The sequence below is a fragment of the Pygocentrus nattereri genome, chromosome 16 (assembly GCF_015220715.1).
Source record: "Pygocentrus nattereri isolate fPygNat1 chromosome 16, fPygNat1.pri, whole genome shotgun sequence".
NCBI classification, from domain to species: Eukaryota; Metazoa; Chordata; class Actinopteri; order Characiformes; family Serrasalmidae; genus Pygocentrus; species Pygocentrus nattereri.
In genome coordinates this window covers 26,837,811-26,864,137 of record NC_051226.1, presented here as the reverse complement: position 1 = coordinate 26,864,137, position 26,327 = coordinate 26,837,811, and the positions used below count along the sequence as shown (strand labels likewise).

Below are 26,327 nucleotides of genomic sequence, written 5' to 3'. Positions count from 1 at the left end.
ACTAATAACATATAGTGTTTGTATCATTTGTTTCTTCAGGTGCTCACAGAATCCTATAATTTTTGTTCAGTGAAGATAATGACAGTGGATGCTGGCTAAAGGAAGAATTCCTGAAAATATCAGGAGGGGACAAGTAAATGTGTCTTTGTGTCTTACGTTTCACTTGGATGCATGTTTCTAACTTGCACTCCAGATGGATTCCTACAGTTTCCACTTTGAGAGAATGAACAACCTCGACTTGCACCCTCTTAGCCTTCCCGTCAGTCGACTTTCTCCTGCGAAGTCTACTAGTAGCATAGACCAGTATACTCACCATCACGGAAAAGGGGACTCTGCTTATAGCTCTTTCTCTGGAGGATCTAGCGCTCCTGACTATCCCTCACCCTTTCTGTCAGACGATTTCCACCCACATAGTCTGCACTATGCGGATCTTAAGTATGTGAAGGCTATATATAGCCCCAGCATCCTGGAGTCAGATTCAAAGAGCATGAACCAGCTGTACCGTTCCATGGAGGCCATTGCACAGCAATATCAGCATCATCAAAACAGTAATGGCTGTTCCCACATCAGAGATTCTCAAGAACATTCTGCCGCTTTACCACCACCACCACCTCCTGCTCGTCTTGATAGCTTCGCAACCACCAGGAACCTTGAGACCTCAAGGGTGCGCCAGAGTCCTGAGGGGCAACTTGCAGACATTTCCTCCTTTAGAACCCAGACGGCTAATCCTGAAGCTCTTGGTCTGAGGTCTGACCCTGTCTGTGGTCGACGAGTTTCACAGCATTATCAGAAGGACCAGCTGAAGCAAGACCTTGTGGATAAGATCTTTGAGTCAAAGTCAGCAACTGTTTTAAGCCGATTGCAGTCAAGTCAGCCAGAACACTCACAACAGTCAATGGGCAGCCAGTCCGAAATTCAGTGGAAGAGGTCACATTCAGCTCACGAGGCTTCGGTCACTGAACAGCAAGGTGCGATCCACTCCTGGCACATGGCACAAAACACGATCAGTGGAAGTATTCAACACAAAGGGCAGTTCTATTTTGTCACTGGCGTGTACAAATCGCCTGATTCCAGCATCCCACAGGCACAGTGTGTGGTAGAGAGTTCCGCCGCAGAACCCCACAGGCAGGCTGAACAGCAGAGGTCTCATAGTACGATGGAAAACATGTTCAAGAATGTTCAAGGAAAAAAACCAAGCAGCCCTGACGGCCCCAGTGGAAAACTGTTTTTTCAAGAGGAAAAAAAATTTGCCACAACAAGTGAAGATAAGGAGCCTCCTAAGAACCATGTGTTAAATTACTTCTGTAAGAATGAGAAAGGTGCTCAAAGTGTAGATGACTTGGAAGATAGCCAGAGGATTGTGAGCATGGATATAGGCAGACATCATACCACCAATCATCCTATCTTCTACTGTGGCCCAGAAAAGAGCTTCTCAGCATCTGACACATCTCAGACTAAGAATATTACTGAAAACAACCAGAATGCACCTGCACAAAAAGATGAAGCTGTAAACAGGTCGACGAGACAGCTCTTAGCAGAGGTGCCAACTGAGAAGATCAGCAAAGAGAGCACTCCTCTCCTGTACCACCTCACTGGAGCAAACAGGGCCTCCCACATGAACAATGTCAAAAATGAGAAAAACTCTAGATTGGGTAGCAAAGATCCAGACTGGGGCAAAGATAAGCAGAAAGCAGGAAAGGAATCTTCTGGTGGTGACTCAACACCAAGTGAAGTGTCTACAGAAGAGAAACTAAATGAGTTGTCCTACCCATGCAACACCGTAGACGATTCCTTTAAAAAATATTACAAAGAAAAACTGAAGGATGCACAATCTAAAGTTTTGAAAGAGACTTCATTCAAAAGAAAAGATCTGCAGCTCACTTGGCCAAACAGAATTGAACAATGGTCTGACAAGAGGCTCTCTGTCATACCTTCTGGCCCGCCTTCACAGGATGTGCATTCTAAGCTGGAAAGCCCCATGCAACCTCATCTGCCCAAGTTTCAAGACACAGATAAAGAGACTTTGAGGAACCCTAGTCAAGAGATTGAGAAACAGATTGAGAAGGAAACCATGAAGCAGCAAAATATTGCTCAGCCACAGGTGCCTCGAATTGGCTCTAGGAAGCGTCTGACCCCAGAACAGAAAAAACTGTCTCACTCTGAGCCAGAAAAGCTACACCAACTGGCAGACAGACCTGTTCATATGACCTGCCGATCCCTTGGCAGTGAGAGTGAAGTAATGCTCACAGAAGACAACCTCGGTGAGCATGGCCTGGTTTCTGCCAGACGAAAGATGTTTGAGACAAGGGGACGTGCTTTGTCAGCCTCCAGCTTCTCAAAAAGCACTCTTAAGCACCTTCAGCACAAGGCCTTGGTAGCATACATGGAACGGAAGACTGGCCACAAGGTGGCTGAGCCTCAGCTGCCAGTGCCACAGGTGCCCAGCCAGCGGCACTCAACTGGAGGAAGGCATTCAGACTGGGGTCAAAGACCTCATTCAGCCAATGCAGCCTCCATAAAGAAGAAGCTCCTCAGGCCGCACTCTGCAGGTCGCATTCTAGACTCAAGCTCCAGTAAATCTGCTCAGTTTACCTATGCCCAACCAAATATTCACTCATGTCAGTCTAGGTGGGTAGAGGGATCGCCACCACCATCAGGGAAATGTGTCTCAGTGGAGAACCTTCTAGATGAGCAGGAGCAACCTGGCTCCTCCAGAACCTGCAGCACGTCAATACCCCATGCCTTCCATCAGGTATGTTGCATTAATGAATATCAACCTAATGTGGGTTTTGTTTATCTACAGGTTCATTTAATAAATGTTTTTTTTTTTCTTTGCTAATATTTGTAACATTATGTATTTGTCCTAGGCCCATAGACATTATGAGTCTTCACCTCTGCATGACAAGGACATCTCATGGTAAGCTTTTATTTCTTGAAGAATATGATGTAATGTGATAAACTGTTGCTGTTTTATCTATGTTTGAATCATTCGTCTTGACATTGTTCTTGGGAATAAATACTTAGACAATAGTAAATTGACTTGAAAATGATAAAGGGCTATATTTTCCTTTATAAAGTTCTTGATACTGAATTTTTTTAAAATAGTCTTCAGGTGTTTTTGAGCCTTTTAACATGCAAATTATGTGTTTTTAGTGCCCAGATTAAAGTGGAAAGAGAAGTACCTGTTTATAAGCACTATGCAGGATCAGTTCCAGACCAGCGGCGAATGCGAGTTATGGCTCCCAGAGGAAAATCATTGGAGGAACTTGGAGTCTCAGTGGTCATCAGTCCTAGAGCTCTCAGCAAGAGCTCAGAGCAGCTACACCAGCTCTCTGGCAAGCACTTACTGTCTGGCACTGATAAAAGAGATCTACCATTTTTGACTGATAAACACAAACATATCCAAAGAAAACTCAAGCAAGACCATCAGGTTGCTGCTGAACATCAGTCCTCTAAGGAACCCTGCTCACTGGACCACTCATCCACAGAAAACCACTCTAGGGTCAGAGCATGCAATTTGTCCCCTGCCTCCTCTGGATCAGCATTTTCTGCTCATGTTAATTGTATACCCAGTTGTGGTGATAAACCTCCAATGACTCTGTGTGACAATGGCTGTAATGGTAGAGAAGGTAAAGTCACATCTACAGCTAGTCCTCCTAGAGGAACAAGTGAAGACAACCTTGCTGTCAGGTATTAATTCCTACCTCATTCTCTACAAATCATATTATGTACTAGGGCCTGACTGAAATTTTGTGACCATCATCACTTATAAGGGGCTAAAAACTCAGATGATCGATAATAATGTCTAAGATAATATTATCCTTTTATACCCCAATCATTTTAGTAAAACAGTGATTTGCTGACTGATATATGTGTCAGTTCTCAACTTTCACACTTCTTAAACTCATCATTTTCTGTCATTTAACTTAAAAAAGTTAAATGACAGAAACAGTAGTATAATAATATGTTGTAATCCTTGTAGCACAGCTACACCGAATGCTTTACACTTTTGGTTTCTGTTTGTTACTTATTATTTTAGTTATTGACCTTCATAAAAACCTTTTTATGTTTTCTTATGTTATTTTCATGCAACAATTGAGGTTTGGGTGCATTTTTTTATGTTTTTCTAGTACCTTGATTGTGTTTTGTGTTCAAATTCACCAGTTGAGCATGTGTTATTATCATATAGTCAAACAGAGAGTGCCATATATTGAGCTGCCCAGTGCGCAACTGTTTTAAGAAATTGTGAGTTCAAATCCAGTAATGCCACAACCAATAAAAAGGTAAAAAAGGTGCTAATTATTGCTGTTTTATCAGCAAAATTACCAATAATACAGCAGGTCACTAATACTGGCGAATATTATTGACTAACCTATATATTGGTCAGGCCCTAAACTATACTACAGAGTGTGAATAATAGCAGCACAGTTGTGCTTAATGTGTCATCACTGTGTAATGTTATTTTTTTTGTTGTTTTTTTCTTGTCTTTTTAGCAAAATGAAAGTTTTTCAAGAGCAATCTTCAACAAAGGCTGAAGAGTCGCCTGGAGATGTGAGTGAGGTGCAGAGATCTTATATTGTTCATGAAGTATCCCTAAGCCTTGGGGTCACAACAGACCCCACTCTGTGGATTTTGCCACCTGAAATAGATGACAATGATTTAGATGAAAGTACTCAGCATATAGCCACAGGTCAGTCTCAGAGCACATCACCTGCTGAACCAACTGCTTCAGAACCTGACACTAACTGCAGCTATGCAGTTGATAGAGATCATGAAACGCAGGTAAAAGAGAAGAAATGTGGACCTCTGGTGGCTGAGAAACCAGAAAAGGACAGTCCTAAGGACCCACCTCGGTGGGAGACGCTGGTTCAGGAAGTGGTCTCAGCAGACCAATCACTAGCCCGCATTTTATATCCTATAACTAATCGGAAAACAGCACTCATGCTAATGGAGCAGTTGTTATCAGAGGACACTCTTCTGATGGAAGAACACTATAAGAAAAAGCAGGAGCAGCAAATTAACAAGCCAGCTACAGAAAGGTGACTACTGCACAGTGTCTTGTATATGAATGCTTACTGATATTTCTATGTTTAGTCCTATTATTTCTTATCATGTTCACATGCATATAAATATAGATACATCTCCATATAAATAAATATGACTGTGAATAGATTACGTACAACGTATAGACCTTGACCTACATTGCCACTTACTCCTTTGCCTTGTTATTCTTCTGTCAAGCCCTGAGATGACTGATGTTGATAAAGTAAACAACTCATTAGCACCGAATGGGGATGGCACTTCCCTGACTACCCAGGAGCAAAACAGACAGTACAGTGCAGGAGATGATGTCACAGAGAAGAAGGTACATGTCTCAATAACTGCCTGACACCTGACTCCTTGAGTCTGCTCACTGTGCAGAACAGGCCTTATAAGGCTCAGTTTGGCTTTGGGTTGAGTTTAATGAGACACATATACTACAGTCACATACACTAAACAGTACACAGTTAAATGCACTACTGTTCAAATGTTTGTAATCAGAATTCAAAATGTTCTCAGTCGTACTAAACAGATTTTAAATGCTGTTTGCAGTTGTAAATGCTGTAAAAGATTTCTAAAATAATTGACAAGGCTGTGAACATTAGAATAAAATAAAATATCCAGAATGCCTCATATTTCAAAAGTCATGATTATATCTCAAGGCAGATAAGTTTAAAATCTACACGATCGGAATTGTATATTACAGATTTTTGCCCATTTATTATTTATTTTATTGTTTGTTTTTCTGTGATGCAATTTCATGACGTGAATAATGTGAGGCAGGTGTACTCGCACTGTATTTGAAGGCTGCTGCCACAGCTGTACCGAAATGTCACAGCATAATTATGCATGACTTATTGTGTCCAGTTGCCTTCTTGCTTCCGGTGGAGCACTTTGATTCATGTTATTTAAATAGGCAACTAAACTTTCATTTATGAATTTAAAATGCCAGTTTGGCCCATTGACAATCTCATTAACACCTGGCAATGACACATATTTGAGCCTGTTGGACATCTCGTTTCAAAACTATGGCCATTAATATGGGGTTTGTCCTTTGTGGCTGTAACACACTCTTCTATAAAGGCTTTACACAAGATTTTGCAGTGTGTCTGTGGGAATTTGTGCCCATATAGTTAAGAGTTTTTGTGAAGTCAGGCATTTACATTATATTTTAGGAATTTGGCAGATGCTCTTGTTCAGAGTGACTTACAGTTATTTTTTACACCGGTAGGTGAAGGTAGTGTTAGGAGTCCTGCGCAAGGACTCTTATTTGTATAGTATATGGTGCTTGCTCAGGAAGGAAATTGAACCCTGTCTACAGTGTAGAAGGCAGAGGTGTTACCTGCTATACTATACCAATTTTTATATGTGGAGATTGCATGGCTACATGTTTGATTTCATACATTTATTAGCAATAGGTGTGGCTGAAATTCCTGAACTCAATAATTAGGAGGGTTGTCCACATACCTTTGGCCATAAAGTGTGTATTGTGACCTTACAATATTATATTATTATTATGACCAATTATTAATACCACTTATTGTGTCCACACAGCTTCTAATACTAACAAAAAAGCCATAAAAGTTCATCTCTAAAAATGTTTAGAGTTGTTTTCTGATCATTTTGACAGCATTTCTACCTGGTGTAACATTCTTGTTCTAACATGTCTCAACACAGAGGCAGCTGATAGCCCGTATTGAGGAGCAGCTGAAGTCTCTGGAGGGTTTGCGGTCCTCACTGCAGAGTGAAGAGAGAGAGAATGGGGTACGGGGCGACACCATGGAGGCTCTTGTGTGCAAGTGCTGCATGCCGGCAGAGCTGGAGCGCTACACACAGTTTATTGGAGACCTGGAGCGAGTTGTAAACCTACTGCTGTGCCTCTCTGCACGTCTGGCACGCGTGCAGAATGCCCTCAGCACAGTGGATGAGAGCACAGATGCTGAGGAGAAGGTGAGAGGGTTTTATTAAATTTAATACATTTTTTCCTGTAGTATAAAAACAAATGGATAGCAGATCTCTGCTGTGCTATGATGTGATTCCAGCATGCTAATACTGTGCGTCATGACAGGTTTCAAATAATCTGTGAAATTTTTTAAGAGTAGTATATGATTATTGAAATTTTATGTGTGCCCCAAAATAAGAGTGGAGCTGTAGAAGATTCTTAAATGAGCACTGAAGGTTCTAATATTATAGAGAAAGCTGTATCACATGAAGAATATAATAAAATATGTCATAAAATTAACATCCTAAAATGATTTTAAGAAGTGGTGATTGCATCTCAAAGTTGATAGTCTTAAAAATAAAGGTGCCAAAAAAGTTCTTTGTGCCATAGAAGAAAAACATCTGTAAACAGATAATTCATGGTTTTATTTATGGTTAAATAGCTTGTTACTATCCTACTATACCAAAAATAGCATTTGTCTAGTTTCTAATGTTTAAGTCTCCATGGCATGACTTTTCAGCATGATTTTTATTATGACTATTCTGTCATGAACAGTAGTGTATGTTGCGCATCATCATCTATTCAGTGTATTGCCCTGGGTGTTTTCTGTTTTTTTCAAACAGCTGTATATCAGCTTATCAGTCTTTTCACCACCTAATTATTTGAATTAGGTGTGCCATGGGCTTGGTTTAAGAAACAGTCACCAGAAAATAGAAGTTTTTTTACATGGTGAAATCAAATGGATGTAAATGCGCTTAAAAATAAACAAGAATTTTTTGAATATGTGAATTCCTCTGATCTCCTGTAGAGCTTTTCAGCCAGGTCATGTATGGAAGTGAAAGGTTTGCCTCTGTACTCTGAGCTCTGCTGCTTTAATCAGCAGTTCCTGGTAGCGTATCACCGAAACTGCCCTTTAGTTTCGATGGAGTTTGCATCTGCACTGCCCTCTGGTGACAAATATTTGAGCACCACTGGCCTTTTACATTCTGCAAATATTAGTGGATGACACTGTGTGGGGTGTGTCAGCACCTTCACAAACCTCATGTCTTTGTTTTTTGGATTGGTAATATTGACTTAAGGCAGTTGATAATTGAGGCACATGTACAGTGTACATAAGACTAAGGGCATAATAATTGCACAACATACAGTACCTGACAATTCAGTGTCTGGCCCAAGTGTCTAAAACTGTTTTAACCAAAACCATTTAGCAACAATTACCAGATATTGACAGGTTTATTGTATAAATCACTGATATTTAAAATACAATTAACTGATTTTTGCTAACTTTAATGCTATTTATGAACTGGCACCTGTCAGCTGGTGCCTAGTGATTAGTAATGTCACAGTACTCTCATTTTAGTGTATCATTAGTATCTAGAACACTGGATAATTCCATGTAAAAGATATATCTTTTTGCAAACAACGAATTAAAACAGCCTAATTGTATAAATAGCTTTTCATAGCCTTTTTAAAATGTGGTCCTACAATTTTGTCAGTTGCAACATTGTAATACATAAACAGCATGCTTTACACCACTCTAGCGATGCTTTCATTATTCATAGTGATTTTAGGCTTGTATGCAGCTGTTTGGCCATGAAAACCCGTTTCATGAAGCTCCTGGCAGACAGTTCATGGGCTGATGTTGCATCTAGAGACAGTTTGGAACTCTGTAGCCTGTGATGCAACGAGGATAGGTGATTTTTTGTTTTTCAGCACTTGGCGGCCCCACTCTGTCAGTTTGTGTGGTCTTCTGCTTCCTGCCTGAGTTATTCTTGCTCCTAGACACTTCCATTTCACAATAGTACCTCTTAGAGTCCTTAACATAATTACCTCATAATTCAAAGAATCCAGTGATATTTGGGGAAAATGTGCACAGGACAAAACATACTGCTTATGGACTTATGGAAAACACCATTCATTTTTCTCATAGAGAAAACTGTTTTAGATCTGGAGTTCCATATTTGGGCATAATGCCTGTCTTCAGTGGGTCTCAAACTGGTCCTCAGGGACTCCCAGAGGTCCACATTTTTGCTTAATCTCTGTGTTGCAAGTTGGGATGGAGCAAAAATGTGGACTGTCCTAGGGTTCCCTGAGGACCAGTTTGAGAACCACTGGTCTATATCAGTGTCAGAGATATGTTACAATCTCAAAATTGATTAAAATGGTAACAGTTCAAAAACTGTATTCTGGATTTTAAGTCTGAGATCTTTCATTATTTTCTATAACAGCAATCATTGGACAACAGACACCAACTCCTGTGCAAACAGAGGGAGGATGCCAAGGACCTGAAGGATAATTTGGACCGGCGGGAGCGCATGGTGTCCACCTTCCTCGCCAAGCAGCTGACGGACGCCCAGCTGCAGGAGTATCGACGCTTCGTCCAAACCAAGGCCTCGCTGCTCATCCGCCAGAAAGACCTGGATGAGAAACAGCGGCTGGGGGAAGAACAGCTGGAAGCACTGCTCAACAGTATCCCTCCTCCATAAAAGGTTTCATGTTTTTGTCTCTTCTGCCTCTAAACATTCTCAGCCAGCGATCCGCAGCTAGCAGACAGCTTTTCGCTGCTGAGGCTGCTTAGGATTTCACGCTGTTAGAGTGGACTGGTTAGACTTGCTTTGCCAATTCAGAGGCAGTAAGAGACCTATGCCAGTTTGTTTTTGTTTTGTTTTTTTCTTTCGTTCATTGTATTATGATTTTATGTTGTATCAATTGTGCTTTAGGTGCTCGCTTCACATCTCAGCAGTCTGTCTTTGAAAACTATGAAAAGCTTTAAGTTGGGGACAATGGCTAGAAAGGGTGGAAATGATAAGTAACACACTCACTGATGCCCTTTTAATGACTTTTTTCCTTTTGTAGTGCTTAATTTATTGTTTACTCATAAGGCACTCTAAATGAAGACCAAAAAAAGTTAAATAAGAAAAAAGCACTTTGATAACGTAACTGCACGTACATTTCTAACCTTATTAAAACACTGGTATTACGGTTATTATAGAAGCATTAATGCAACCCTTTATGTGTATTTATTTCTATTGATATCGAGTCTTAATTGTTTTTATTGACATTTTAAAGCCACGTGCATGGATTTAGTTGTCCAAATGTATCCTGTCCTGTAATTTCACTGGGTGGTAATCATGTTCCTTTGTACTGGCTATAGAAACTGTACAGATCAAAATGATGTTCTGAAGATTATCATCATGGTGTCTATCCCAAATTACCTGCTGTCCCTGACTGATGAGTAGTTTCTGGTTTTAAAGGCTGCCATAAAAAAATCCATCATTTAAAAATGACAGCTGGCCTGTACATTTTGTGAACATTTCACAATGAATGGACCAACAGAAATGGTTCACAAATGACTAAATCTCATTAACATACATTGCAATATTTTTCTTCTATAAAGTGATTAGTCTGTAAGGTTTTGACACAACAGTGATCAATTGATACTATTGAAGTCTTCATGCGATTTGCTATGAGAATACATTCCTTTATGTATAAATAAATTGGATCAGCTGAAGGTGTGTGTGTTTGTGTGCGTGCGTGTGCGTGCGTGTGTGTGTGTGTGTGTGTGTGTGTGTGTGTGTGTGTGTGTGTGTGTGTGTGTGTGTGTGTGTGTGTGTGTAAAATAAGATGTGGGCCTACTAGAGATGGCACCATACTACTCTATGATACTGACATTTAAACCTTAAGTGTCGGTCAATACTGATATTTTTAAAACTACAAAGCTTTAAAAGTGTCTATATGTATTGAAGCACTTCAGTTAAGATCCAAAAGCAGACTATCATGCTCAACTTACCCGAGCACGGCTACTTCTCCCAGGAAGACGTACACAGCTAACAACATTGCATCACACAGTGCGAATCTGTGGTATTTCAGAGTCAGAATGACTTTTTCCACATGCTTGAATCAGTCTGATAAAGATACCTGGTATCAGATCAGTGCCATCTCTAGGGGCCACACAGTGACTAGACGTGAATGCTCATGCTAACCCTTTGAGCAGGGAGAAATGCTGTCCTTGTCTGTCGTTCTCAGGTCAAACATGCAGCTTCCTTCCTACTCTAATACAACAACAAACCATCAGTGTCACTGAGAGCTGTGAGCAAGAGCCAGTGAAAGAAGAATAAAGAGCCAAACATGAAAACTCTGCTTTTTACTCCTTTAACAGCCGATATGCGGAACATCTTGTTACCGTTTCTGTACCTCTGTGATGCTAATTAATCGATTTGCTCAGTCATTCAGGATATGATCATGATTTGTGTTCGTGGTCCAGTTGCTACACCTGTTTCGGTGCTGCAGTTTGTAATGGGGTTTAATGAAAGAGGAAAAAAACTAACTGATGAAAGATCTACACTGCTACACTTCATTAACAGCACTCAATGACTTGCTGTGGTTGTCGGTAAGGCAAACAGAATTCCCCTCATTGCAAATGAACATGTTTCCACACTTATGAGTCCAATAAGTGACACTTTGTTTAGCAAGCAACACTCTGTTACTGTTTCAGCCAACGCAAACATGTGCAAGTATGAAGTGCTTAGGATTTTATGTATTCTTAGCTTCACTCAGTGCTGTAATACATTGCGTTTACTTTAATGCGAATGCAGAGAAGATGAGCTTGATCTCTCTTTAGTTGTTCACCAATACCTACAGATTATTGCATATATTGGGTGCCTTGCTGACCGAAGTCTTGACCCAAACTTGGCTATAACGAGAACGAGTAGCGACACCACTATGGTTAAAGTTCTTTATGTAAGTCCAAATTTGTGAGTTAATCTCTGATCATCTCCTGACATTGTTTAGTAATAGAGTTGGTCTGAATGCCTCTACACATTTTTAATAGCCATTTGCCATTTTCGTCAGACAAACAAGTGGATGTTTGTTTTGGCTTTTGTACAGATGGTTGGCCCCCAAAGGTTAAGAGCCTGCTCTCTTGTGGGCCCATGTTTATTCGGCTGCGAGGAATTCCAGAGGCAAGCGAAAGACCACTAGTGTTTTCCACACAAACACGACAGCCCACCACAAGGCAGCACATTCTTTCCTTTAAGAATCCATGGATGAATCTCTGGTCATGTACACTTCCTGTCAAAAGTTTTGGAACACCTAGCTTTCCCAATTTCTTCAAAAATAATACGATTCAAACTTCTTTCTGTTTAGTAACACATTTTATATACTTGTTTTAGGTGTTTAAATCAGCTGTGCCTTTTCAGTATGCCATAACATGTAATCCTTTCATACTATGATGTGGGTCTTTGAGCTGGCTGAGCATTTTCACTTCATATGTAGGGAGAGGTGGAGGTGAAACATGATCTTATCATGATAACATTGAATTCCTGTTGACGTTAACAGTTTGGAAAAGTGTCAAATCGTTGTTTTGGCAGAAACTGCTCTTCATGGCAAGTAAAACTTCGATGACCAATTTTGACAATGAATGGTTTGATGTGAAATTCTCCGTTCCAGAGAAACTTAGTGTCGAAATTGTTCACAGTGGTGGTGATAGGAACCAGACGTTTGAAATGGGTAGTGCTTCTAAAAACACCCTCACAGAAATCTGTTACATGAAATGGTTACGAATTGTGTCGCTTGATGTCTGAGACATTGTTTTTTTATCCTTTTGAGAGAAGGTGTAGGCCTCAGCCGTTATTTACAAGTATTTTATCACTATAATGATCAACATTATATCTAAAAACCCAGAAGACACGTGAAGTATCACTGAATTAGGGGCAGTCATGGGTTGGAGGTTAGGGATCCAGCCTCGTGACCGGAAGGTTGCCGGTTTGATCCCCAGAGCCGACAGCACATGACTGAGGTGTCTTTGAGCAAGACACCAACTGCTCCCCGGGCGCTGCGGTTTGGGCTGCCCACCGCTCCGGGCAAGTGTGCTCACTGCCCCCTAGTGTGTATGTGGTGTTTCACTGCCCAGATGGGTTAAATGCAGAGGCGAAATTTCCCTGTTGTGGGACTAATAAGGGTCTCTTAATTACAGAGAGATTTTGAAAAACATTACAGAAAACTCACAAGTATGTAACTGACAAGTAACAGTGAAAACCAAACATATCTCTGTCAGAAAACGTCTAAAGGTGTTCCCAAACATGTGACAGGCAGTGTCTATAGATGGGTGTTGTGTACCACATCCTTCTTTTCTCGTCTGCCTTTTAGTAGTGGTTTAGGCTTGGGTTTTGTTTGACAATTCAGCTCTGTGGGCAGACCTCAGCTAGACAGGAGTTGTGCAACCCAGCTGGAGGCAGATTGTGTAACAGAGGAGGGGAGTGAGTGTATATTTGGGGCTTGGATCCTTTTAGTCTTCTTGAATGGGTGTTAATATGTTGTAGTGTGTCATTGTGTGCTTCAAGTATCCAGATGTTGTGTTGTGTGCTCTTTCCTGATCAAAGCACTTCAACATATTGTTTGTAAAATGGACCGTATGAATTCCACTGTTTTTGTTATGTGAATAAATGACATTGACACCATGACTGCTTAACGTGTGACATTCAACTGTGTTGTTTGTGATTTTGGTTGGTTAGTGTAGTGGTTAACACCTCTGCCTTCTATGCTGTAGACTGGGGTTCAATCCAGGGCAGGCACCCTACACTATACCAATAAAGGTCCTTGGGCAAGACTCCTAACACCACCTTGGCCTCCCTGTGTAAAATGATCAAATTGTAAGTCGCTCTGGATAAGAGCGTCAGCCAAATGCCGGTAATGTAAATGTAAAATGATTGTGAACATTTTACTAGTTTACTTCTTTAGTTTTGAACTTGAGCTATAAAGCTAATATAGCTAACATGCTATGAAAGCTCACAAGGCACAGATTAGCTGCAACTATATAGTTTATGTAGTAGCAGCCAGCTTTAACCCTAAATACTGTCTGCACTGTGTAAATAATGTGTATTTCCTTGCCCACTAGTGCACAGTGGTGCAATCAAAACTCAGATGTTTTAAAAGCAGGCAAAAGCAATTTAATTTTGGTGGAAGAGTACAGAAAAACAAACTAGAAAAACAAGAATTCAAGAAGTCAATCAAATTGGACCTTTTTATACCTTGTTTATAAATGTAACAGTTTATATTAAGCACAATTCATGATGTCTCGTATTTAGAAGACAGAATCGTTATTCCTCTAATCATTCATTAAACTGTAATGATCTTTACTCACCTCTAAAAGGACAGTTGTTTCATTATGTTACTGTTCACCACATCCAGGGAAATACGTCACATTAAGGAAGAGAAATACATGCTAGCGTTGCCACTATCACTGGGAAACCAAAATATTGATCCATTGCGATGCCATAGCTATTCCTGGCTGGGAGTGCAATAAACCATTATTGACCTTTTTCTCTGTGTGGGTAGGATGGGCCTCCTGCAAGCACGCTGAGCTGTCCAATGATGTGGCAGCAGCAGTTTGAAACGATGCAGTGGCTGGTTTCACCTGACTCAGAGTTAGCATGTGTTAGCAATCATAGTGTTGGCAGTAACATGAGATTTGGCAGAGGACTCCACCACTGGCCCTGGAGAGCCGTTATCCTGCAGAGTTGAGTTTCCAACCTGTATCCGATAAGCTGCCCCATCCCTTACTTAACTCTGATACATCTGATTCAGCCAACCAGGGACTTGGGAAGAGGTTGGTCAATTTGTGGTTGGAACTAGGCTCTGCAGGAAGGTAGCTCTCCAGAAACAGACACCACTGTGATGGGGGGAGATCTAGTTAACAGGTGGTATTAGACATGACTAAACTGGAGAGAGAATTGGGAAAATGCAAAAAAATCTAATCAGAGGGGACCTTTTCACTTAATTGATTTACGTAATTTATCACATGGGAGACCACAAGTTTGATCCATGGTGATGCCACAGCCATCTATGTCTGGGAGTATAACATATTAAAACAAACTACTTCTTGTTTCTTTAGTCAAACTGTAGCAACTTTTGGCTGCTTTTATAACCTTTTGTGACTTTTTGTTTCATCAGCATACATAATTATAATATTAACCAATAATATCATGTTTCATGTCCCGTCTCACCACCCCATCCATCATCGGGAGAAAATGCTCAGCTAACACAGAGACCCTCTGTGATACCATGTTTTACTTGGAAGTAGGAAATAAACCAATTAGGCATAACATGACCACCTCCTTTTTTCTATGCTCATTGTCCATTTTATCAGCTTCACTTACTAGATAGGTGCACTTTGTAGTTCTACAATTACAGACTGTAATTGTACTTTGTTAGCTCCTGTTTACCCTGTTCTTCGGTGGCCAGGACCTACATGGACCCTCACAGAGCAGGTACTATTTGGGTGGTGGATCATTCTCAACACTGCCATAACACGGATGTGCTGGTGGTGGTGTGTTAGTGTGTGATGTGCTGGTCTAATTGGATCAGGCACAGCAATGCTGCTGGAGTCCTGTGACCACCGATAAAGGACTAGAGGATGACCAACACAAACTGCGCAGCAGCAGCAGATGAACCATCGGCACTGACTTTACATCTACAAGGTGAACCAACAAGGTAGGAGTGTATAATAGAGTGGACAGTGAGTGGACACAGTGTTTAAAAACTCCAGCAGCACTGCTGTGTCTGATCCACTCATACCAGCACAACACACACTAACACACCACCACCACATTAGTGTTACTGCAGTGTTGAGAATGAACCACCACCCAAATAGTACCAGCTCTGTGAGGGTTCATGGGGGTCGTGACCACTGAAGGACAGGGTAAAAGGTGGCTAACAAAGTATACAGTGAAACAGATGGACTACAGTCTCTAACTGTAGAACTACAAAGTACATCTACACTATATTACCAAAAGTATTCACTCACCCCACCCATCCAAATCATTGAATTCAGGTATTCGAATCACTTCCATAGCCACAGGTGTATAAAACCAAGAACCCCAGCATGCAGACTGCTTCTAAAACATTTGTGAAAGAATGGGTCTCTCAGGAACTCAGGTACCGTGATAAGATACCACCTGTGCAACAAGTCCAGTTGTGAAATTTCCTCACTACTAAATATTCCACAGTGAACTGTCAGTGGTATTATAACAAATTGGAAGCAATTGGGAGCGACAGCAACTCAGCCAGAAAGTGGTAGGCCATGTAAAATGACATAGCAGTCTGCAGAGTCAATCGCTACAGACCTCCAAACTTCATGTGGCCTTCAGATTAGCTTAAGAACCACATAGAGAGCTTCATGGAATGGGTTTTCCCATTGGCTGAGCAGCTGCATCCAAGCCTTACATCACCAAGCGTTTGGTCAAAAATTCCCATAAACACACTCCTAAACCTTGTGGTAAGCCTTCCCAAAAGAGTTGAAGCTGTTATAGCTGCAAAGGGTGGGCCGATGTCATCTTAAACCCTATGGATTAACAATGGGGTGTCACTCAAGTTCATATGTGCGTGAAGTCAGACGAGCCAATACTTTTGGCAGTATAGTTTATGTAGTAAGTGGAGCTGATCAAATGGACAATGAGCGTAGAAACAAGGAGGTGGTCATAATGTTATGATCGGTGTACGTCACAGTACATCGTGATTTCTGCTTCACATTGACTTTAAATATGATAAGTCATGCTTATCATGACCAGGTACATTGATCAACACAGTAAAAGGGTCACTTTTGATTTTAAAAGACAAAATTGTTGTTTTGCTGCTTCTTCCACTTTTTGCCCCTCTCTTAGACACCATCTGAGTTTACATCACTGTGCAAAAGTGGGTGCGGACATCATATTAACCACATTATCATCACCTCCCCCTTCTACCACTTCCTCACTCGGAAAAAAGGCCAATTTGAACTTCAGGTTGATTTCAATTTGAGGCAGCTGTGTGATAAACTAGGCATGCAGTCTGCACCAGGCTACCATTATTTGTTTGCTAAGCCTGCATTAGCCTCGTAGCTCAGAGCTAAATCAAAGAAGCACACTTTGGACATCTAACATGTCTTGGCTGATCAACTACATCTGAGAAAAATTGATTCTTCACACAGTCATTACATCCCCAGCTGTGACTGTAATACAGTAGCTGTCCTATAAAAAAATGTAACATTATGTTACTCATGCATGAGCGCATGCCTGCACTACTAGCCTTGCTTGTCTCTTAATGAATACAGCAGGGAGGGAACATTTGCTCGGTCTGGGGCGCTGAGAACAGGCCTCTCTTCAGCTGGAAGGGATATGACATCATGTAAGCAGTCTGGTCTCTTCTCATAACGTCAGCCTAGAGGTTGACACAGACTCTGCTGTCCTATAGGCGCTCGCACACAAGACCAGCATCCTCTTTCCCAACTTCACAGCTCAGTCACTGCGGCAGAGCTGCAAAACTGGCCTCAGATTAGCACCAAAAAGCCATGCCAAGTTCACACGTCTTTGAGGCCTGACCACAGCTGCTCAGCTGAGCTTAAACTGGTTCCCACAACTAAATGAAGAAATACCCTGAAAAGAAAGGCTGCTCAGTGCAACATGCTGTGTCTCATGCAGAGTTTATGCTAGACTTTGCAAGAAGGGTGTGCAGATCTATAAGGAATCAATATGGAAACGTTGACACTTCCGATCCTGAGAATATCTTCAAACCTCACAAGACAATATTGACACTAGGTGTTTTCTTTTAGCAGTAAACTGAATATACATCAGTAAGATTAACCTGATGGTGAATAAGTAAATAGAATGATCATAGCATGAAATGTGTAGGAACTACTTTTTCTTATGCCTGCTTTCTGCTTCACACACACACACACACACACACACACACACACACACACACACACACACACACACACACACACACACACACACACACACACACACACAGACACGCACACAGGCACAGACAGCCACATGAGATGCATTAAATGCTCTATAATGGCACATCATTTGGAGTTATTTACCTAAACAGACAGTTTATCCAGCAGTTTATTAATACTAATGCAGCATTGCTTTTTAGTAGAATTTTAATGACCACTTTTTACTGGTTTTCAGTGTTGAAAATACAAAGAATTTACTCTATTTGGTATAATTGGCCTCTGCATGGTAAAAGAAAAGAGGTCTTACCAGAGATGTTATTAAGGAGGAGACAACACATGGTTGGAAAATGAATGGGAAAGTTGTGACACTCAACATGGTGTCTGTTAACCGTAACCCTAAACCTAGTCCACTCATTCTGTAAAAAGAGACAATCATCTTGCTGGATAAGCTAGAAGCAAGAAAAGGGTCCCCTCGTTGTGGAGGGATGCACATAATTGAGCTGTACATTATTTAAGTAAACGTTACAAACTATTAGTTAAGTAAATTTAAGTAAACTATTTACGCTGTTTTTGTCAGACTTTACCAGTCATTTCAAATGTTTCTGAAATGTGGTGCTCAGTTTGGGGTTTATAGATCTCTCCCAATTCAAAGAGACTAAAGTCTGAGTGAAAATAGCTGCCAAGATGGTGGAGTGGACATACTTTCCTATAATGGCTTTGGTATCGCCCATCCCTTCACCACAGAACCAGACCAATCTTGGACAATATAATCCAGGAGTGAAGAACTGAGGACCATTAACCAATGAGTTTAATCGGGTGAGTTTCAGCAGGAAACCATGCAGGAATCCAGCCCTCCAGGACCAGAGTTCCCCACCCCTCATGTAGAATTCTCTCACTTTTCAATCTTTTTTAAAGTTTTACGAAAGAGTCAGTTCAGCTAAGAGAATAGACTGATGGTTGTTGCTGCAATATTTACTTCACAAGTCCATCCATCAGAAGCTCATCTGCACAATGATTTCATAGGAGAGACACTCTAGACTGTAGACTAAGGTCCTTAAGGAGCATTAATTTCAGGTCTTCTTGACTCTTATAACAGGTACAGGTCATGAGACAGAGATTAGCAGAGGTGGTAAATACACAGTCACTGTCTACTTCATTAGAAATGCTTCTAATCTTAAGAAATCTTCTTTTCTTCGAGCCACATTATGAGCTCAATTTACCTAACAGGTGAGTGTATAATTACAGTCTGTAGCCCATCTGCTGATGCACGATATGACAGCCATTTCAGTTTCTGACCACTGGACCGACCAGATATTATTTGGGTGGTGGATGATTTGGTAAGACTTTCCTTGAACACTGCTACATAAAACAGACATAACCATGCCATAAGCATGACGTAGCAGATGCTGTCATGAGAAGTCATGAATTACGTTCTTACACTGTCATGGACATAGCAAGAACATAATTCATGAGTCATGACAGCATATGACATGATACTCAAGTATCATGATGTGCCATGCTTATGGCATGGTTATGTCACTGTCATGAAAGAGGTCATAATGATTGATGTCTTAATGGCTAACAAGAGGACAATTAACAAAAATTAGCATGTAGCGCACGCCATCATGACATCAAACATAATGACCTGTCATGATGTTTACCAGTGATGGTAACAATACACTGTAACACTGTAACACACATACTGCACATAATCTGCCCTGACATGTTTATAGAAGAGTTATGTCAATGTTATGAAGCAGGGTTCAAGTACCGTGTTACCACTCAAATTTACCTGGTCAGTACTGGCCCTGTCTTTGGGAACTGAACAATCACGAATGGGGTATCAGATACAGCAGTGTTTGCAAGGTTGAGGGTGGTTTACCACTTGAAAAAACCCAGCCAAGAGTGGCTCTGTGGTCAAACTGACCGCTGATGAACAGCTATAGGAGGGCTAACACAAACTGTGCAGCAACAGATGGAGCAAATGAGTGTTTCCAAAAAAGTGACCACTGAGTGTACAGTCTGTTTTACAGAAAACTGATTATTGCACATGCGTTCAAACAGTAAAGTTCTATAAAACAAGAAAATTTGACATGATTGCTCAAAATGTATCAGAGCAAATGTGTCCTCAATATATTTGTACCTTAAAATATCTCAGAGGAAATTTTAATTTTCCTTATTCTTAAACATTTGTAATGATCAAAGGTGGATAGAGTGGCCTAAACCAATACTCATGTAAAATGACTGATACTTGGGTAAAATAATAACCCAAGAAAATTAAAAAATACCTTCCAAAAAACAACTTGAGTGGAAGTACAAAAGTACCAGGTCAAAAAACTGCTTGAGCGCTGAGTAACTTATAGACCTGCATTGGAACTTCACTAAACTCAGAATCTAGCAGCATAGTAACTAAAGACTTCTCTTTTTCGAATTCTTTTGATTTAAAATGAAAAACTAAAATTTCAAAATCAAAGATTTGGCCAATTACAAAGTAGTACAGATGTTGCATCATTAAATGAACCTCTTAAACTCAGATGGAACCACAGGTCGTTCCAAAACACACTATGTCGTATATTTCATAACTTTCATATTCCATAAGCTATATTCAAAAGGTGGGTGTTGTATGAGAGCTGTAACCGTCTTCTTTCCAGTCAAATGGTGAGTGTGTCATGATTGGCCCCTCCCAGTCCTGTCCATGTGCTCGTGTTGTGTTTCCGTCTTCCATGTGTGTCTGTTTACATGTCCATGTGCTTTTTTGTTTGGGTTCCTTCCTAGTCCGGCCCCCTTGTTTTCTGACTCCGTCCCTGATTGTTTCCACCTGTTTTCCACCTGCGTCTTGTGAACCCTCGTTAGCCCTTGTGTATTTAAGCCCTGTGTTTGCCTCTTGTGTTTGCTGGTCTGTTTGATGTATGCTTATTTGTATGTTTGATCATGCTGTTTGTTTGTTGTTTGATATGTTTCATGTTTGAAGTGTGATGTGTTTTTTGATCTTCAGGCCCTGTTGTTTATTTGACCTGTTTACTTTCATTATGTCTGACTGTTATTCTCTCCGCGTTGGCTCTCTGACCATGGACCGTTATGACCCTGATTTTGGATTTGCCCACAATGAAAAATGATCTCACCGTATACGTAAGCCTCATCGCTCCCCACTGTTACAGGGTGATGTAATGTTAAACCCTTATAGAAGCTGAACTCACTTTTTTCTGTCTACTGAAAAGTGACATTTTTCCACAAATCTGGGCTATGAACTATAAACAGATGGCGTCTTTTCAGTCATATGCTCTGGAAAAATTATTTTTATAAAATAATACAAAGTGCATCAAAGATTTTTGGCTTTCAGCTGTAAATTGTAAGCATATAGCAATATGTTTATGATCATAAAACATCTGTTAATTGGAGAGCGGCTTTTACAAAAAATAAATACAATTTTACACTTATTTCATGCAGTTACTGAATAATTTGCCTTACGTTTTGGTCACGTAGATTGTGATGGATAAACCAAAATATACCCTGGAGCATAAGAGGTTAAACACAAAAAAGACATTAGTAACTAGATATGACTGACTAAAATGTAACATAGTAAAAAGTACCCTTACTCACTATTATACTTGAGTAGAAGTAAAAGTACGATTTGAAAATACCCAGGAGTGTACAAAGTCCTTATGGGAAAGTCTGTCCACTTGGTGGCTATCTTGGCAACATCACTTGGCGGTTATTTCCAGTCATACAAGACCAGACTCTCTATCTCTCCAGACTCTCTATCTCTCAAAGACACCTACAAATCTGAAACTGAAGGCCAAATTACTGTACAAAACCATATTTGAGATGACTAGTAAAATGACAAATATGTTTTGGGGGCTGTTCTCGCTACTGCACTTGCACAGATCTCCACTGCTGTGGGGAGTTTTGCTTGCTGCCTGCCTGGCTCTTTTTACTTCATGTATTTGAGTCAATGTAACTACCCAGTGATGAAATTCTTCTAGAGTTAGCATGAATCTGCACTGCTGTCCATTATTATAAAGCATTTATACAAATCGTATTACATACAGAATCATTTTCACTTACATATAAATCAAATTTAACAGAGCATTAGTTTTACTTAGAAACAATATCAGGAATTAGTATATTTACACTCAAGAATAATCAGTCGTGATATCTGTACTGATTTTTAAGCATGAATTTGTTTATTTCACTTCATTCTTCAATGATTTTTGAAAACAATTTGATAAAATTTGAGCTAAAATCATCATGATGCATCACCTGCATCAAGATCATACTTCAGTTTAAAGATCTACATTTAAAAAGCAGATTTTGGAGAACATTGCATTGTTTACAAATCGGCAGAACACGAATTTGAGGTCTGCTGGCGAAGGAATGGATATTTGACAACTCAAATTGCAAGCCAGCTCAGTTCCTCATGACTAGGGCAGGATACCATTCAAAATTAACCAAACGGTTAACACCCATACCAATACGGATATTTTGACTTTGATACAAATTGCTGAATGACACTTTTTTTCCAGTACATTTTTTTTCAATAAATATCTCAAAGTGGGAATAACAAATCAAATTTATATTGTACTGAAATTAGGGATTTCATGATCGATCCAAGTCGATTTGTTGTGACACAAAATAATTCACAGTACTCCACAGGTCTCCAAATTGCCAACTGAATACTGCAGTTATTACTGCAGTTTACCTGGTTAACTCCTTGAACTCTGGTCTTAGTGCTCTCTTATTTATCTAAAATCTTATTACTCAGTAACTATTCAGTATCTAATATGTCAGTTATGTAGTCAAGACAGTGAGGGGTCAATGTGTGAACCTACATACGGACCCTTAGAGTTTAAAGAGGAATTCCATATGTAAACCAAGTCATTCAGAGTGGTTTAATGTAAAATGATGGAGAAAATTGTGGAGAAAGGCTCATAGTGATATACAGCCATTTTATTTACTATTCAAAACCACTAGTGGACTTAAACACATCTTCTGAGTTTCGATATGTAATTTTCATAATGATAAAATAGTCATAAATCTGAAAATAATACGTTTTTTGCAGACTATTTTGCCTCACAAAGCCTGCATGTCTCCACAATGACTGTGTTTAAAAATGTTTTAGGCCAAATCCTATTCTCTAAATTATATCACAGGCATGAGGTGGTATGCATTACAGGCATGAGGTTTTGGAGGCGTTAAACTCTTCAAACGTCTGGTTCCTATCACCACTCGATTGGAAAATGGCTGTGTAAAAATTTTTGGTATATAATCCCACCCAAATTATATTAAAGTGGACCTTAAGGGATAAAATAATAGACAAGACAAATGCCTGTAGGCCCTTGAAGACTGAATTATGGAGACATTTTGAGAAATAGGTGGAATTCCACTACAAGGGGTTAATGATGAATTTAGCAGAAGTAATTTGAATTTAGCAGAAGTAATGCTTAGGAAAACACATCAGACAGAACCCTGTGCATAGGTGAAGGGTGCTCATCCCTCTCGTCCCTCCCTTCCTCAGCCACAGACAGGAAAGAGCCCCTGATCTTGGGCTTCTTCTTGTACCCGATTGTATGCGGCTGGAAGAGTCTGCTGATGGTGTGGGAGTGTCTGTGCGCCTCAGGCTCCTCAGCGCTCTTCTGCGGCTCTGGGCCTTGAGCTTTGACCTTCGGTGCTCCAAGGAGCTCCCGCAGCTCTACGGATACACCCCTGTGCAGGTAATGGTGTGGCTTCTTGCCGCAGTTGTCCCGGACATTAGGATCCGCTCCATAGCGCTGTACCAGGAGTTTCATGATGTACTCCTGGTCATGCAGAGCAGCAATGTGCAGCGGCGTGTAACCAGCAAAAGATTTGCTGTTCACATCCACCCCCTTGCCCTTCTCTTTGGACAGCTCGATGAGTTTACATACCATGTCGCTGTTGCCGCACTTGGCCGCCCAGTGAAGGGCCGTGAAGCCGGACACAAAGTCCCTCTTCTCTGCCAGCTGAGTGTCATTGAGCAGGTGGCCATACAGCAGACCTGTGAGAATGATCAGAACATAAATGCTTTTGTCAAATGTACTTCATCTGCCAGTTTTTTGGAATGCTTTAAAAGGATCAAATCAATATGACCCCTTCAGACAGCACTGACACTGGCACACATGAATCAAGCCTCTGAGAGTAAGAGCATTGATCTAAGACCAGGTCTCATCAGGCCATGGAACTTTATTAGATAAAAAGCATAAGCTGATCCTAGATCAGTATTACCACTCCAAGAAGCTTGATAAATGTGGGTCATGATTTGTACTCATAGTTACAAATTAATCCAGGCAAGCTGTGCCATCTGGCTGAAAACTGAAGACTAATATAAATGAATCAGTAACTACTATGGAACTAATATGTATATTATGCAGTTAAGAGAATGAGGAGGAAAAGTGTAGGTCCTTATAGTTTAAGGGGTTAAAACGAGATGTGGCAAAGTTGTTCATTCATACACAAAAATCCAGCCACTGTATAAAGTGGCTGAGAATATAGAGGTGCCTGATTGATATATACAGTGATCATAGGCATGTAAATCAGACAAAAGAAGGTCAAGACCCCTTTTGGTACAGACCCCAGTGTCCCACTGCGGACGACACCAGCCACTCATGCTCTGTGGTTTCTAGTGGGAACATGTCGCCGTATTTGAGCTCATCAACCGGCCTGATGCTCTTGCAGTGTCTCCTGGTTTGTGGTGAACTGGCGCCTGCCATGCTGTCCGTAGACGGCCTCCTCTTATATCTGGGTGAACTAGGAGGCTCCAGCCTTGACCTTGATGGTGCCAAATGCTCTTTGGTGGTATTCACTTCAGGACAAGGAGTGATGACCACTGGAGGCATTCTTAACGGCAGTGCACACGGCTTGTTGGTGCTTGCCTGGCTCTTTCTAGGTCCAAGTTGCTGAGTGTCATCTGCGCTCGACTTGAGCGGCACCACAAACTGTAAGTACCTCTTGGCTTTGACGTCCACAGACTTGATCCTTTCGAAGGCCAGCTCTATGGGACAGAGTGGCTGGCTGTTGTTTGGGGTGTCATCTTCCTTATCTGGCTGAACTTGCTCTTCTGGCTTGTTCGGGCCAGGTGCCTTAGCTTCTTCGCCTTCAGCACGACTGCCCTCCCTGTTTTCCTCTCCTGCTGGGTGTTGTCCCGCTTTCTCCAGTTGACCTTCCTCGCACTCCCTGTCCTGGGCACTGCCATCACCGGACTGCGTCAGCAAATGGTGATATTTCTTCTTCAGGGCGATGTACTTGACCTCTTCGTTCTCTTTCACAACGGCAATGTTGTTGACGAACGTCTTAAAGAGGTATCGGTTCTGTTTCTTCTCCGCCGGATCGCTGCAGTTCAGCGGAGCTTTGAACCGAGCCAGTAACTCCGAGTTCTTCACCTGCCCGCCAGCTTCTGTCAGCGCCCTCAGTATCGCCTCCTGAGAGATCTCCATTTCACACACGCACGGCTAAAAACATGAAGGAACTGCTCTGCTTTCTTCCTCGAATCCTCCCCGTTTTTCCACAGCACCTGAGGCCGTCACCTGCAGCCGCCAGTTCCGGGTGAACGTAGACGTCATTTGAATAGTAAACGCAGGCGGAGGAGCCGAAACCTGAGGCTCTGAACGGCCTCAGGCTCAAAACACAGGCTTAGCGACGCGCGTTCAAGACTTCAGTAGTGATTCATAGCTGCCATATTAATGCGTCTGTTGGTTGTTTTCATTTTAAAGCCAGAATTCAGAATAAAGCCACAGAAAACCTGTGATATGTTATTAATAGTTATTAATAGTCTTAATAAAGCAGCACCAGAGCCTGCATTCAGGACTTAGTTACCTCAACACGAGATTCAACAGTTAAACGAAATTAAAACATTTCAGTGCAGATTATTTCAGTTTCTTTGCACTTTCATTAATTTAAGGCATTTTCATTCATTTTTTGTCCATGAATTTTACATAAAAACGTTGCTTAAAGTTATTTACATATTGACGTGTTCTCAGTTTGTAAGTCCAACAACCATGTTGTTTCCTTTATTGAGTGTATAATAATAATAATAATAATAATAATAATAATAATAATAATAATAATAATAACATTGCGACATTGGCTATGCATACATATGCGCTACCATTCAAAAGTCTGGCCTCATGTGTCATATTAATCATTATTTTTGCAATAACAACGTGCACAGTGTAGATTGTAATGTTGTAGCCTAAACATACCAAATCATACCAAAGCAGTTATATCTCACCTGTCAATCAATCAATCAATCGATCAATAAACAAACAAACAAATTGCAATGTATAGACTATATATATATAAATAATAAACTGTAATTATCTATTTATAGTCATTAGTTATCAGCTTGGTCGCTGCTTTTCGAATATTAATTACTGTAAGTAAATATAAGTTACTGTGGGATCGTACCGCTCCGCTCATCATCGAGCATGTCTTCATTTCTACAGCTTCATATAAAGTGTTTGAAATGTGTAGACAGAGTCCATTTAAACAAGCACAACATGGATCTGCAACAAAACTGCTTTTATTTTACTGAGAATCAAGTGGCTCCAAAATGATTCTTGATCCACATATTAGACCGCAGGGTAGCATTCATAGCGCTGTATAAAGGCTTCTTTA

General features: G+C 40.7%; 2 protein-coding genes across 4 annotated transcripts in view; one reads left to right on the top strand and one right to left on the bottom strand.

Annotated features, from left to right (window-relative positions):
• shroom1 (shroom family member 1) overlaps positions 1–11,117 on the top strand; it is a 29,023-nt gene extending 17,906 nt beyond the window's left edge. For all 3 annotated transcript variants that reach the window (XM_017701133.2, XM_017701134.2, XM_037546183.1), the window contains exons 2-8: positions 40–2,752; positions 2,868–2,917; positions 3,154–3,690; positions 4,494–5,039; positions 5,242–5,365; positions 6,718–6,990; positions 9,211–11,117. In XM_017701133.2, the coding sequence (XP_017556622.1) occupies positions 194–2,752; positions 2,868–2,917; positions 3,154–3,690; positions 4,494–5,039; positions 5,242–5,365; positions 6,718–6,990; positions 9,211–9,468 (4,347 nt within the window). In that variant the 5' untranslated portion in view covers positions 40–193 and the 3' untranslated portion in view covers positions 9,469–11,117. The remainder of the gene's footprint in view (positions 1–39; positions 2,753–2,867; positions 2,918–3,153; positions 3,691–4,493; positions 5,040–5,241; positions 5,366–6,717; positions 6,991–9,210) is intronic.
• Positions 11,118–21,861: 10,744 nt separating this feature from the next.
• Positions 21,862–25,227, bottom strand: LOC108429420 (ankyrin repeat domain-containing protein SOWAHB-like). The gene is made up of 2 exons (XM_017701135.2): positions 24,286–25,227; positions 21,862–23,712 (listed from the first exon to the last, which is right to left on the bottom strand). The coding sequence occupies exons 1-2, from the start codon at positions 25,145–25,147 to the stop codon at positions 23,141–23,143; spliced, it is 1,434 nt and encodes a 477-aa protein (XP_017556624.1). The 5' UTR covers positions 25,148–25,227; the 3' UTR covers positions 21,862–23,140.
• Between the last annotated feature and the right edge of the window lie 1,100 nt (positions 25,228–26,327).

Excerpts from the sequence above, each read along its gene's own strand:
- LOC108429420 (XM_017701135.2), bottom strand. The coding sequence starts at position 25,147 with ATGGAGATCTCTCAGGAGGCGATACTGAGGGCGCTGACAGAAGCTGGC. Across the intron at positions 23,713-24,285 it reads GTCCGCAGTGGGACACTGGG|GTCTGCTGTATGGCCACCTG; the intron begins GTCTGTACCAAA and ends TCATTCTCACAG.